At 35.3% G+C, this 12,185-nt stretch overlaps 2 protein-coding genes across 2 annotated transcripts; both read right to left on the reverse strand.

Moving 5' to 3' along the window:
* Window positions 1-181: 181 nt before the first annotated feature.
* On the reverse strand, window positions 182-9,178 carry LOC135696613 (alpha-sarcoglycan). Its single transcript, XM_065216069.2, has 11 exons — window positions 9,019-9,178; window positions 7,757-7,873; window positions 6,167-6,315; window positions 5,894-5,969; window positions 4,795-4,984; window positions 3,838-3,991; window positions 3,177-3,388; window positions 2,370-2,396; window positions 1,745-1,936; window positions 1,192-1,265; window positions 182-668 (listed from the first exon to the last, which is right to left on the reverse strand). Exons 1-11 carry the CDS (start codon window positions 9,041-9,043, stop codon window positions 601-603), a joined length of 1,284 nt encoding a protein of 427 aa, XP_065072141.2. The 5' UTR covers window positions 9,044-9,178; the 3' UTR covers window positions 182-600.
* Window positions 9,179-9,968: 790 nt separating this feature from the next.
* On the reverse strand, window positions 9,969-12,164 carry LOC135696624 (large ribosomal subunit protein eL32). The gene is made up of 4 exons (XM_065216083.2): window positions 12,041-12,164; window positions 11,715-11,808; window positions 10,750-10,902; window positions 9,969-10,157 (listed from the first exon to the last, which is right to left on the reverse strand). The coding sequence occupies exons 2-4, from the start codon at window positions 11,802-11,804 to the stop codon at window positions 9,999-10,001; spliced, it is 402 nt and encodes a 133-aa protein (XP_065072155.1). The 5' UTR covers window positions 11,805-11,808; window positions 12,041-12,164; the 3' UTR covers window positions 9,969-9,998.
* Window positions 12,165-12,185: the final 21 nt, after the last annotated feature.

A 12,185-nucleotide genomic window follows, 5' to 3' on the forward strand; every position in this document is an offset into this window, starting at 1 on the left:
CAGCGGTGTTTACCAGCCCAAACTTCATTAGTTACAAAAGAACAGAAAATCTTGCAAAATAATAAGCAAGAAAGAAGTTTAAATTGGCTGCTATTTTTTGCATGGTTTTTAAAATTATTTAAGATCCAAAGTACTTTGGATTCAACTGGATAACGGAGAAGGATTAGAAAAGGTAAATCTGTGAAGCACTTCTGTTTTGATATTGATTTGATATCAAATAGAATAAAAGTATTACAAAGATAGAAATATTACAAAATTACGATATTAAAGAGCAAGGTGATATGCAGAAATTGATAAATACAATACACATTACAAAACTGAGGTTAAATACAGTGATAAAATAGATAGGGAAAGAGGGACACAAGAAGCAATTGGCTCAGTGGGAGATACAGATGGGAGTTTCTGGAAAGGCTTTCAATTTACTCAAGGCCGGATGGGGTTGTTCTCCAAGAGATTTTAGATCAGAATTCTTGGTTTCATGAAAATACAATTCTGAATTTTCCCTGCTAATATCCTAAATTTCCTAACTGATAAAAAACCTACACGGCTGTTAACAAAGTTGTCAAAATACTGTGAAAATGTTTATTGTGACTGTGTACGCTACCATCTTCCCTCTTCTGGTCTTTTGTAAGGTGGAGGCCCAGATGGCAGCGAGTCTGTGTCTGAAGCTGAAATGAAGAAACAAATTTGGTAACACAAGTCGCAAAAGAGCGTCGTAGCTGGGCAGTTATATCCAAACTTGTTGGTGTTTTTTAAAATTGCTTTGCTATGGCTGTTGTCTTTTATGTTCCTGTTGATGGCAATGTTTTGCTAAGCTTACTTTCCTGGTGCTTTACAAAAATCAGTGCAAAACATCTCACATAAGGTTATTGTCCTGACTTTTCCTACAGTGAGCTGCCATTATGGATGTTGCATACACAAAAACAGGGGATACTCCTGCCATTAATTTATTCATTTTTGCCAACAAACTATATCAGCGGAATACGTTGAAAATTGCTATGGAAATTACATCCAGAGAATGGTGCAAAAACCTATGGAACAACAATACGATACCCCCTTCTTTAATACTGATTACAGGGAGTAGGAACAAATGCCTCTAAATTTTGCCAACTTTGTTTGCAAATACTCATAGTCTTGCATTTTTATAACGACATACATTTTGATTGACAAATGAAACAAAATTTAACACACCTTGGTCTGAAGGCAAAGACGGTGGCATCCGATATGGTGGTGGGACGGTGGAGCGTTGGTTCGTGCCGGGGGTACTAAAAATAATGAAGTAAAGATTAACCCTAGCGTTGCTTGGCAGCACAGAGGGAATAATTTTATTCCGTATTTTTACACGTCAACTAAAGATAATTTTATTCTTCAACACTTAATTCAGAAAAAAGAGTATGAATCACGAGACATAACCAAATAGGTCTTTTAATTACATAGATTCACATTTGCCTAAAAGTTATATATTAGGCAAAAATATTAAATGAATTTCAGTATATAGAAAAGACCACACACAATTAAAAACTTAAGCCTTGCATTTCACTACATTTTGCATATTTTCAATATAAATTTTGCCATATTGGTTTTTGGAGAGAGGAGCTGCTAAATAGATTGCTACAACTTAAAAATGTTAATTCTCTAAAGACAACTCAACCTAGAAGGCGCTCTAGTGTCTTCAGGCAGGAGTTTACAAGCGAAAAATAAGCAATTTAAAGCATATAACTATAGTTATTTGCAGTCGAATTACCTTGGCAAAGACTGGTTAGGATTTCTGTCAGCACCACGCGGTTTCAAAGTGCTTCGGCCGTTATCTTCTTCAAGTCGACCGTATGTGTAGCTGCCATTGCCGGGTGCTTCATCACTCGGTGCATTGCTACTGTTCATATTCCGCATCCGGTATGTTGCACGACGAAGAGAACGGTGATGCTCTAGCTGCTCTCTGTAGAAAATACAAATTTTCGTTCAAAGCAATTGCAATTGACCAAACAAAAACATCGAGCTGCCAAAGCCACAGTCGTTTTAGTAAGAAGGTTTTCTGCAAAACACATCTAGTTACCTTTCCAATCAGATTTTTACGGGTAACATTTCATTTATTATGGCTGTTAATAATTTGTGTAATAAAGCTAACCAGTTGGCGATTGCAAAAACTTAGTTCTTAAGTATGGGCTTGGGGTTGTGAAAACTTTAAGAATCCTCACTGCCTTTCTCAGAAACATTCAGAGATAAACACTTCTGTCCAATTACGAACGTTAATTTCAGATTTAAAACTGCTGAAAATTATGCAAGAGAGTTTTGCAAAAAGCGATAACAAAAGTGACTTTGCCAATCATGGTATTGATGAAACCAACAAGATTACGACTTTGATCAAATACCTTGGTGTCATGGCGTCTCTCTTAGCACTGAAAGAAAAAACAAAAATTCTTAAAGTAAATAAAAAGATATTAAAGTCCTGGTGCTTTCCAGGGTGCTTAGTGTGCAAGCCACGCCGCACATGGAGCAATCGACGTCACGTTCTGTGAAATTCAAACGCAAAAGTCTGCAGTTTAAGAATATTAAAATATTTGGTTTTATGGGATATTTTTATGGGGCAGGTCTGACAAAAAGATGTGCATAGAAACGACATGCGTTTTAGTCGCCGAAAGTTTTTTACTGTTTATCCTGTTATCAAAATGGTCAATGTATTTCATGTTGAAAATCTAAGAAATCTAAGTATATCATATGTTGAAAAGATCTTTATACCACTGTAAATCAAATGGTTAACATTATGGGTAGCAAAGATCCTTTGTGTCCGTTACAACACTTTTAAATGACGAAAGCATGCGCATAATCATCCAGAGTTCCTTTTCGATCAGGCTCAAATCACACGATATCTCCCTTGTCCTGTTACAAGTGTCAAATTTGTAAACGAAACATTAGATCAACTTCCATGACTCGGAGGCTGATTCACACATCAATTAAAGTGTTATCAGCTTTGAAACACAATCTGACTGACAATCGTGAAAATTGAAACCATTCATCGTTATCCACTTATGTTATCAATTCCATCACAGAGAAACTGATCGTTCGTTATACAACAAATAATTGTGTAATCAGTCGTGAAGCAATGGTTACGTCATGGCTTATCAGATCCTTGATGATTGAAATCATTCAGAAATCACTAATCAAAAGTAATCACTTACGATCCTTGTCTATTGCAGCACATCACATAGGTCAATACAACGATGAATATAAATCCGATGAGCACAGGGATGCAAACATAAATCCAGTCTGTAGATAAATCATTTCTTCCAGCATCATACTTCACGGTTTTGTATTCAGTCTTTGTGAAATCATCCTCGGGTTTCTTTGGCTGTGGTACCTGCTTGCCAGCTGATGTCAACGAGAGTTCAAGCTAAAAAACACAAACAAATTTAACATTATAAAAGACTGCTCTGTACAGTAAATGCAGCAAGACAGCATTGATTTTAATGTTTGACCATGATATTTTGCCCAACAGTCACGTGCTCGCGCTTCTGATCGGCCTATTCCGATCTACAACTTGGTATATACATTTCCTATCGTAGAGTTTTCGATCTATGTTCTGGCGTTTTATATTCTGAAGAGTGTCCTAAGAAAAGCTTCAGTATAACTAAAATTGTTTCTATTTTTAAAGCCATTTTCATGATATTTTCGCTATCCTTTCATTTACACACCTGCAGCAAGTGCGCTGTGCCATTGCATTCGCCTAATCTCTATTCATTATACCAACTTTCTTCAAAAATGCTTCTCTCTACACTATATTTAACGCATCGGCAAATATTCCATAAAGAAGTTTAAACTAAAATTCCCTCACTGACTTACCGATGACAAGTGACACCAAGAGACGGTGAATTCACCTTTAGAAAATTTATTATAAACGGACTGGCTTGCTGGCTTAGGGCTCTGCGGGGCACAATACCGAGCATTTTTCAAAGCATCCGGTGGAGGTTTTCCCGCGCCAATCGTGATAAACACACTAAAAATAATGATGAAGGGCATTATAGAATAAGACCTCAAATAAGAAACTGCATTTTTGTAAAGTTAGATATACATAGAGGGAAGAATGTAAAGCAAAAGCGGGCAGTTAGCTAATATCATATACAGAAAAAAGATTTGGTCACTACATTTTCAACTGTATGTTATTGGACCATCACGAGGGGATGGAGAGAAGAGTTCTGGAAGCCTGAATACCCAGCAAATGAAGAGAAGGAAGGCCCAAACCCAAATGGAAGCATACAACCATGGATATGTTTGGTTCCATGAAAGAGGCAACTAAACTTGCTGAGAGAGGAAATGAACGCACTGCTGTTCAAGAAGCCTTACTCTGACTCGAGTATGCCTATTGATTATGATGATGATGATGCTAATGTGATTAGGGTATGAAGATATATGATGATCAGTTAAAGGACGAATATATTCTCTTTGGTTACGTTTCTTTGAACAATACAACGTCACTGATGTCAGAATGGATGCCCTGCTTACACGTAAAATTTACGTTTTTTCATTATTCTCGTTAAATTTAAAAAAGATTCATAATTACAAAAAATTGTCTTTAAACATTGGCGTATTCACGATCGGCCAGTTTACAGCACATTTTTCTGCAGTAACAACGCAACTCAAGGTAACAGGGAATTTACAATTCACAAAGGTGCACCCTGCTTCATCAGTACTCCTTTTGAACCAGCTGCCAAAACAAAACGTCCGGAAGCAAAATTCTCATTAAATTTTTCATACGCAATTCTTCGTCAAAATAACGAGGTAAACACCTCGAGAACTAACCCTTCCTTAACTCCAGTAGGGGTGTATCGACCCCCTGGTCTGTTGACAGTTTTGTCAATTTTTGTAACAATGTACGCATTTGTCCAGATATCTTGAACCTCTTGGGCAAAAGATCGGTATTTGTCTCTCAGTAAGAAATCGGCCAAGTCAAAATTGGAGATCTTAAAATCAACTTGGTATTTCACTTGAGCTACAAAAGAAATAACATAAACAGTTTTTGGCGGTACAAAACTTGAAAATGGTTTTGAAAAAAGCAAGCATTTTATAACATATCGGTTAAACTTATTTTCGTCTGACGCCGCCATTGTGTAGTCAGAAGGAGTTCGTTTTCTCACTTTGACTCCAGTAGTAATTTTTCTTTAGGCACACGGCACTGATTGGACAATTAAACCGGTCTTGAGCTTGCGTTTTTCTCATTGGCCTATTTCGATCCACGTTTGGGTATATATTTTTCATCATGTTCTTGCGGACCCTTATTCTGATGTTTGATGCTCTGAGGAGTATCAGACGAAAAAGCTTTTAGCCAATATGTTCTAAATGTTTGCTTTTTCAAAGCCATTTTCAAATAACATGAAATAAAACAACCTCTCATTCAAACGGTTTGTTGACAGTATGCATAAAAGTAAGCATGGCATGCTAAAATTTACATACATAGCAATATATGACAGCATGCTACAAAATTAAACTAAATTTGAAATTAATTACAATAATGAAATAATTTTTATATAAATTTGAACAAAAAGGAAAAAAATGAAAAGATTCTTCATGGACAGATGACCATTTAAGGGTTTTTCAAATTTGGTGCAGAAAGTCTAGAAGAGCTTTTATGGAAAGAATATGTTCCGTTTGTTCATTGTCATCTCGTTTCTAATGTAAAAAAATGTTACACACTCTTTTTTTAATATCGGACCAACATGAAGATTTCAAATTTTGAACCTTATTCCAAATATCGTCTGAGCTCAAATGGTTTTCAACTTCAATTATTTTCAAGTTATAAATATAAAAATACAAATCAAAATGAGAAAAGATTTAAAGTAGCATACAGCCAAAATTACCCTGAAATTTTAATGGATAACAAATTCAACATGAATGGCCTTACATGCTTGTTTTGCTTCAATTGTAATTCGCATTATTTTCTTTGCTGTGCTATAATCATCTTTGTTCCAACCAATGATCTTCAAAGTGAAAATAAGGAGATTTTTAGAATAAAGTAGCATAGCATGTCAGTAAAGGACCAAAAATCATTCAAAATCTTCTTTGTGGTTCCAATTTTTGCTTATGAGTGGCAAAAAAACTTACAAAAAAATTATCGATGCAGTGTTACAACCTAAAATTTTAAATCTATAGGCAAAGTTATTCATTCAACAAGTACCTCTAGAAAAACTTCCCCAACATCTTGCTCTTTGGGTGTGCCATATATAAAGGCAGGTGCAGTTGGGGTTTTCTGCTCCAAACGAAGCCACTTAGGAAGATCTGGCATGCCATCTACAGAGGCCCTAAATTGTACATTTGGCTTGGCAGCTACAAAGGAAAATTAACAAGCTTGAGTACATTGGTTTTGAAGAAAATTGAATAAGCTTTATATTGGCAAAACAGGGTCGGTGAAACCTATTTGAAAGTGGAGGGGCAAAAATATTACGGTCATGAAAGGAAAGGTCGCCATCAGGGTTGGCATCAACAAAAATTTTAGAATTATGGTGTTTTAGGGATGATCAGAAACTGTATCTTAAATGGATTTTAACTGGAGGAAAAATCTGAGGCAATATAAATATGTTGATATTTGTCTGGAATAAAGTGCTTTTACCAAAAAACAATCTGGATTTGAAAAACTTTCAAACTGTGTTGGTCATAACGAGTTTCAATAGAATTTACAATTACATCCAGATTTTCTCTTTCTTTGAAGGAATGAATTATTGATATAATCAAAAATTGAAACTTTCTTGATAATACTTATTAAAGTAAAATCTGCCCATTCTTTATTTCTCATATCCTCAAAAACTTTCTTTCCAGCAGTTTTTTTTCCTTTAAAAGCTGATTTTGCTTTTATTGCAATGTTTCTGAGAAAGTTTTGGTTAACAAAAGATCTTGTTTGCCAAGTTAAGGTCAAAGAGAAAACAAAATCTGCCAATTTATGCTGGTACCAAGTTATTCTGGATCAGGTTTCTGGATCTATTTTCTAAGCCAAGCTGTTACTTGTTGTACAACTTGGAAGATGACAGATTTGTTCGATTAAATTCCCATATTCAATTTTCTTGTCTTTTATGGTTAAGACATAGGAACCAAGCTAAAGCTAAGGGCACTATTGAAGGATTACTAAGCACAGTGAATCATCAGACAGCAAACAGAATATACATCCAAATGCCAATCAAAAACAATTTTAAACAAAAAAGTACATAGGAGTGGTTCCTCGCCTTTGACCATTAACCTCTTGCGTAGTTGAAAAAATTCTAACCCTTTTGTCTACAAAATCTGGAGTTTGGACATCTTTAAGTAGACTGAAGAAGCATTTTTAAGTATACTTAAGAATATTGCATTCTTCCTCTTATGTTACTTCAATTAAAAGTTACGATAATTTGTTATCAGTAGTTTTATGCCATCTATAAAACATGTACCACTGAAATAGAGATCAAAAGCCAACATCCAAATTTACTATCTTTAATCAAGAAGGAAACCAGAAAACAGGTACTGTTAATTTGGAAATTCTAGAATGAGGATTTTTTCAGAGACAGGGGACTAAACAATGGGGCCTGAAAATGGTTAACATCATTTTTCTAATTTTCCAAGCTTAGCCAAAAATGAGTTTTACATGGTTTGTAAGAGGAGGGGGCTTCTTTTAGTGTGGGGGCATATTAAAACTTTTACTTTCAGAATTGAGTCTTATTTGAGGGAGTCTTATACTAGGAGGGAGGAACTTTAGGATTGATAAAAAAGCAGTGATAAATCAATTAAAAATAGCACATACCTTTTGTGAATAGGTTAGTTTCAATTTGATATTGAAAATGTACAAGGCATTGGGTTGCTCTTGTTATGTCACTTCTACAATCACCAAATGGGACCAACAGAGCTGCCACAAGGAAAACTGGAAGGAAAATGTTTCAAAATGGATAAACTGAGAATGGTCTTATAACTGGTAGGATAAAGGAAATTTAAACCCAAAAATCAGCTTTAAATACTTTTACTTGTTGTATATATGATAGCATTAAACACAGCTTAAACAGACTTTATGTACAGGCTGTTTGTTTGCTGCAGTGTACTAGAACACATTCTCAGTCACATCAACCTTCCTGCCAATGCCCATGTAGTAAGGCTATAGCATTGTAACATTTTTACATAGTTATCCAGCATTTCTAATATTTGTATTATTGAAGTTACTTATTTTTGCATCTTAATATTTTTGAGTGTAATAATGTAATTTTAAAGACTAGTTTATTTTCTTGGTAAACAAACTATATTTTATTGCAGGCATCCTTTTTCTTTGCAGGGTATGGCTTAGAAGCCCTTGACCTGCATTTAATGAGTAAATCCTTTACCCATAATCACCTGATTTCATTATTCATACTCCTTTCAAGAAATGCATAACTAATGGCGTTAACTTTAGAACCATGCATTCCCAGGCTGTTTTCCAAAAAAGAAATAAACATATAATGGTGGGAAATGGTAGCATGCAGACTCAGGTGGCAAAGTGGCAATGCACATGCCAATTTTGGGTAGCTTACCAACAACATTTTTGAGATGAAAGAAACCAACCTGGGTTTCGCTGTACTTGTTCCTTTAACCCAAAGTTCTGCTTCATGAATAAAAGTTACTTCTCTCTATGTTGGTCATGTAACATTTATCTTATATATTTGATCGCGTGAGGGCCAAACTGACCTCACGCATGCATTCGACACTGTAGATTATTTTGATCTATCTTTATATTATACCAACACAAACTTCAATGGATACTTTTTGATGAAAGTGCTTATTTCTAGCAACAATGAAAGTTTTTCCTTGCTTTTTGCTAGCATTCTGATCAACTTTCAAACCTTGCTAGATCCGCAAATTGGCACATCGCAAATTTGAAAGAAAACACACATTAGGGACAAAAACATCTTTAAACCACACTAGGCCCCTGAAAACTAGGTGTGCCGTGTCTGCCATGTGGAGCCTAATCAACATTAAATGCTCAATCTAAAGCATTCTTAGCTTCATGCACAATTGTAACAAAAAGCATATCTGCCTTACCAACATTTAAACTTTGTTTTACCATCGTTTCTTCGTGCAATCCTTATAAAAGTTTTTAGAATCGCACCCAATTCGGCCAACCTCAGGCCAAAATTCGTAAACACACACCTGATAGAGACAGATTCCTTCAAAGCGGTCTTTCTCATCAACCTACCACCAAGTAACCCAGCCTTGCCACCCTCCATGAAAAGGAAAATAACGGTGCTTCTAATGATCACGACGAGGCAGGGCATTTTTAACAAATTAACTTGGGGGCAATTACCCATGTCACCTCAGTGATTCTCCTTTGTATATAATAATAAGCTATTGCCCTCCTCTTCATGCAAACAAATGCTTGTATTGCCCCACAGCTAATTTCTCTTCCAAATGTCATTTGACAGTACTTTAGATGTTGAATGTAAGTTGCAATAAGATTATGAAAAGCTATTGACTTCATACAGCTAGACATTCTACATCTGAGTTTTGCAGCACAGCAACAGAAATTTTGCTTTTTGTTGAATGGGTAGGCCGTCACAGTGAATCTTCACTATTTCTTTTCTGAGAAGGCCTTTCTTTTGATGTAGCTATTCCTAGTTATTTTGAAATATAATCTTTTCCAAGTCCTGCACATTTTCTGAATTATGTCACATGTGGGGGAGTGGTCAAATTGGATATTCACTGATCGCAGATAGAATTTGGTCAGAATTTTTAATGCAAATAGAGATGGCCAAAATTTGATTATATGGTAAAAATACATATTGTAAAGAAAATATATAAGACATTCTGAAAATCAGGGCATTCTGAATTCTTCCTTGATTATCTAGCTTGACTTAATATCTTGCTCAAGACAGAACATTTGCAAACGGAGCTTCAAGAACTGTTTTCAGCTTGCCTTTGACAGACCATAGGTATTCAATTGTAATGATAATACATTTGAATCTAGAGCCAGAAGAAAACAAAAAGGGACTGAGTCAGGTTTAACTGAAATTTTCCATGAGGATTTATTCATTCTCTTCACTGCGAAGTCTAGCATTTGCATTAGTTACTTTAACAGAGAGCTGTTGAGCTCGGTCAACTATGTCCTTTCTCTTTCTGCTAGAGACATTGTGTGCAATTTCTGCAGCATAGCTTCCCTTCAGCATCAACAGCAGTTCCAGTTCCTACAGAAGAACAGGAGGGCTTTTTTTGAGAAATTTCCCATAATAAATTGCAATGGCATAATTACTATTATCATCAGGTTTAAAATATTTACAATTAATCTGTACAAATTTCTAGGCAACTATTTGCTCCAAATTGAGAATCAGTGTCACTGGCTCCAAATGACCTCTTTGATCGTACCTATGGAACATTTTGCTCTATCTGACAACATGTAGCCTGCAGCATACTATGATTGCAGAAGCTGTTTAAGAAGTCAGAAAAACAATTGTATTGAAAACTGCATCTATTGCTTGCTCACAGCAGATTCTTTACTTCTAAATTTTGTCACCAATACTCTTACAGTGACATAATCTTCACAAATATAACATACTTTTTTCCAGTTTGTCAGTCCTTATATAGACACATTGTAGTGACAGTCGATAGCTTCAATTTAAGCCGAAATAATTCAAAGAGGACTATCTCTGAGACTACACATTAACAAAACAACAATTAGGGAAATATCTTCAGGAACTTTTAGCTTGATAATTTATACCTAACCCCTAACAAACATGATATACAAAATATGTATATATATACAGATAAAAGGCACCTCACCTTGACATTGTGAACAACAAACTTCTTGAAACCATCAGGCATCAGATGTCTGGTGTTTTTGTTACTTCCATAGCCAATGCTTGGCATCAAATATTGTCCCTTGAATTTCCTTCGCACTCTGTTATCAATACCCTTTGGTTTCCTCCAGTTGGTCTAAAGAAGCACAAAGACTATTTACCTCAACAAATAAACAAAGAAAGAAATAGAGATTGAACAGCTCATTTTAGCATAGAACAGGCTGGAAAACTTGCAATGCTAAGGATCCACACTTAAATCTCAAATGTACATTTCCACCTCAGGAAATGTTTGGGGAGCATATGCAAAAACTAAAATGTTCTGCTTTCATCCAATTTTGATTCCACCTTCTTCCACTTTGAAGCCAAAATGATTCACATCTACACATACTCAACAAGAACATATACCGAATTTTCTGACCTGTAGCATTTAATAATCAACTTTTCAACTGTTTTATGAAATGGCCAAAATTGGTTTGCAAATATCATAGAGGACCATTGTGTGACAAAAAGAAAAACTTATTGTTTCAACCTTTGTTCTTATTATTTCGGCATCCTTATCTTATTAAAAAGAGTCTTTATAAACTGAACATATCATCTTTATTCAACAGTGCAAATTAATTTCCCTCTAAGTTGTTGCTCACTTAAGTCTGCACCTAGCTTGCCAGTACAAATTTAAAAGTTTTCAGACAGGCAAAGTTTTCAATCTTCAATACATAACTGTTGAAGGCTTTTCAATTGTATTGCAGCATCTAACACTTTTTAACAAAATCAAACAATTCACAGAATTGGCACCATCGTGAGATTACAAAAATCAATTTTTCGCAGGGCGTCTATGCATAGGTCAGATCCAATTATTACTTTTCTGCAATAACGTGAAATTGTAGTGTTAGGATTTCTTGATGAGGTTTTATACAGAAAATTCAAAACGCAAAACAAATAATGACATACCTTCAGCTTATCATATCTATCAGATTGATGGCGGATAAACTTTTTTGTCCTTTTTTTAACGATCTTTCTTTTAACTGTAGGGACCACCATTTTGCTGTAGAATAAAAAGCAAATAATTCATCAGCCACCAACATAGGGTATGAGAGTAAGTGACTAGCAATAACAAGGTACTGTAGTAGGCATAAATATTACCCTTGCGTGCAATCACACGCATTATTAGGAATGTAGAGTTGAAGAAAATATATTTCAGTTTAATTTTAAACAAAAACTTATCAAAAAACGTCCGGGATTGCACTAAAAAGAAAAGATTGAAAATTGTAACTTACTCTAGCTTCGTCGCGACTCAGGTTTGAGGAAGAAAGGACTGCATCAGTGGATCTGTCGTGGAAGGGAGGCTGCCTCAGTGCCAATTTCACATGATCTCACATGCTTGAAAATTCCATAATTGCGACTAACAACAACATTGTCAAA

Source organism: Rhopilema esculentum, chromosome 18 (genome assembly GCF_057945365.1).
Source record: "Rhopilema esculentum isolate cy_ngs chromosome 18, ASM5794536v1, whole genome shotgun sequence".
Taxonomy (NCBI): Eukaryota; Metazoa; Cnidaria; class Scyphozoa; order Rhizostomeae; family Rhizostomatidae; genus Rhopilema; species Rhopilema esculentum.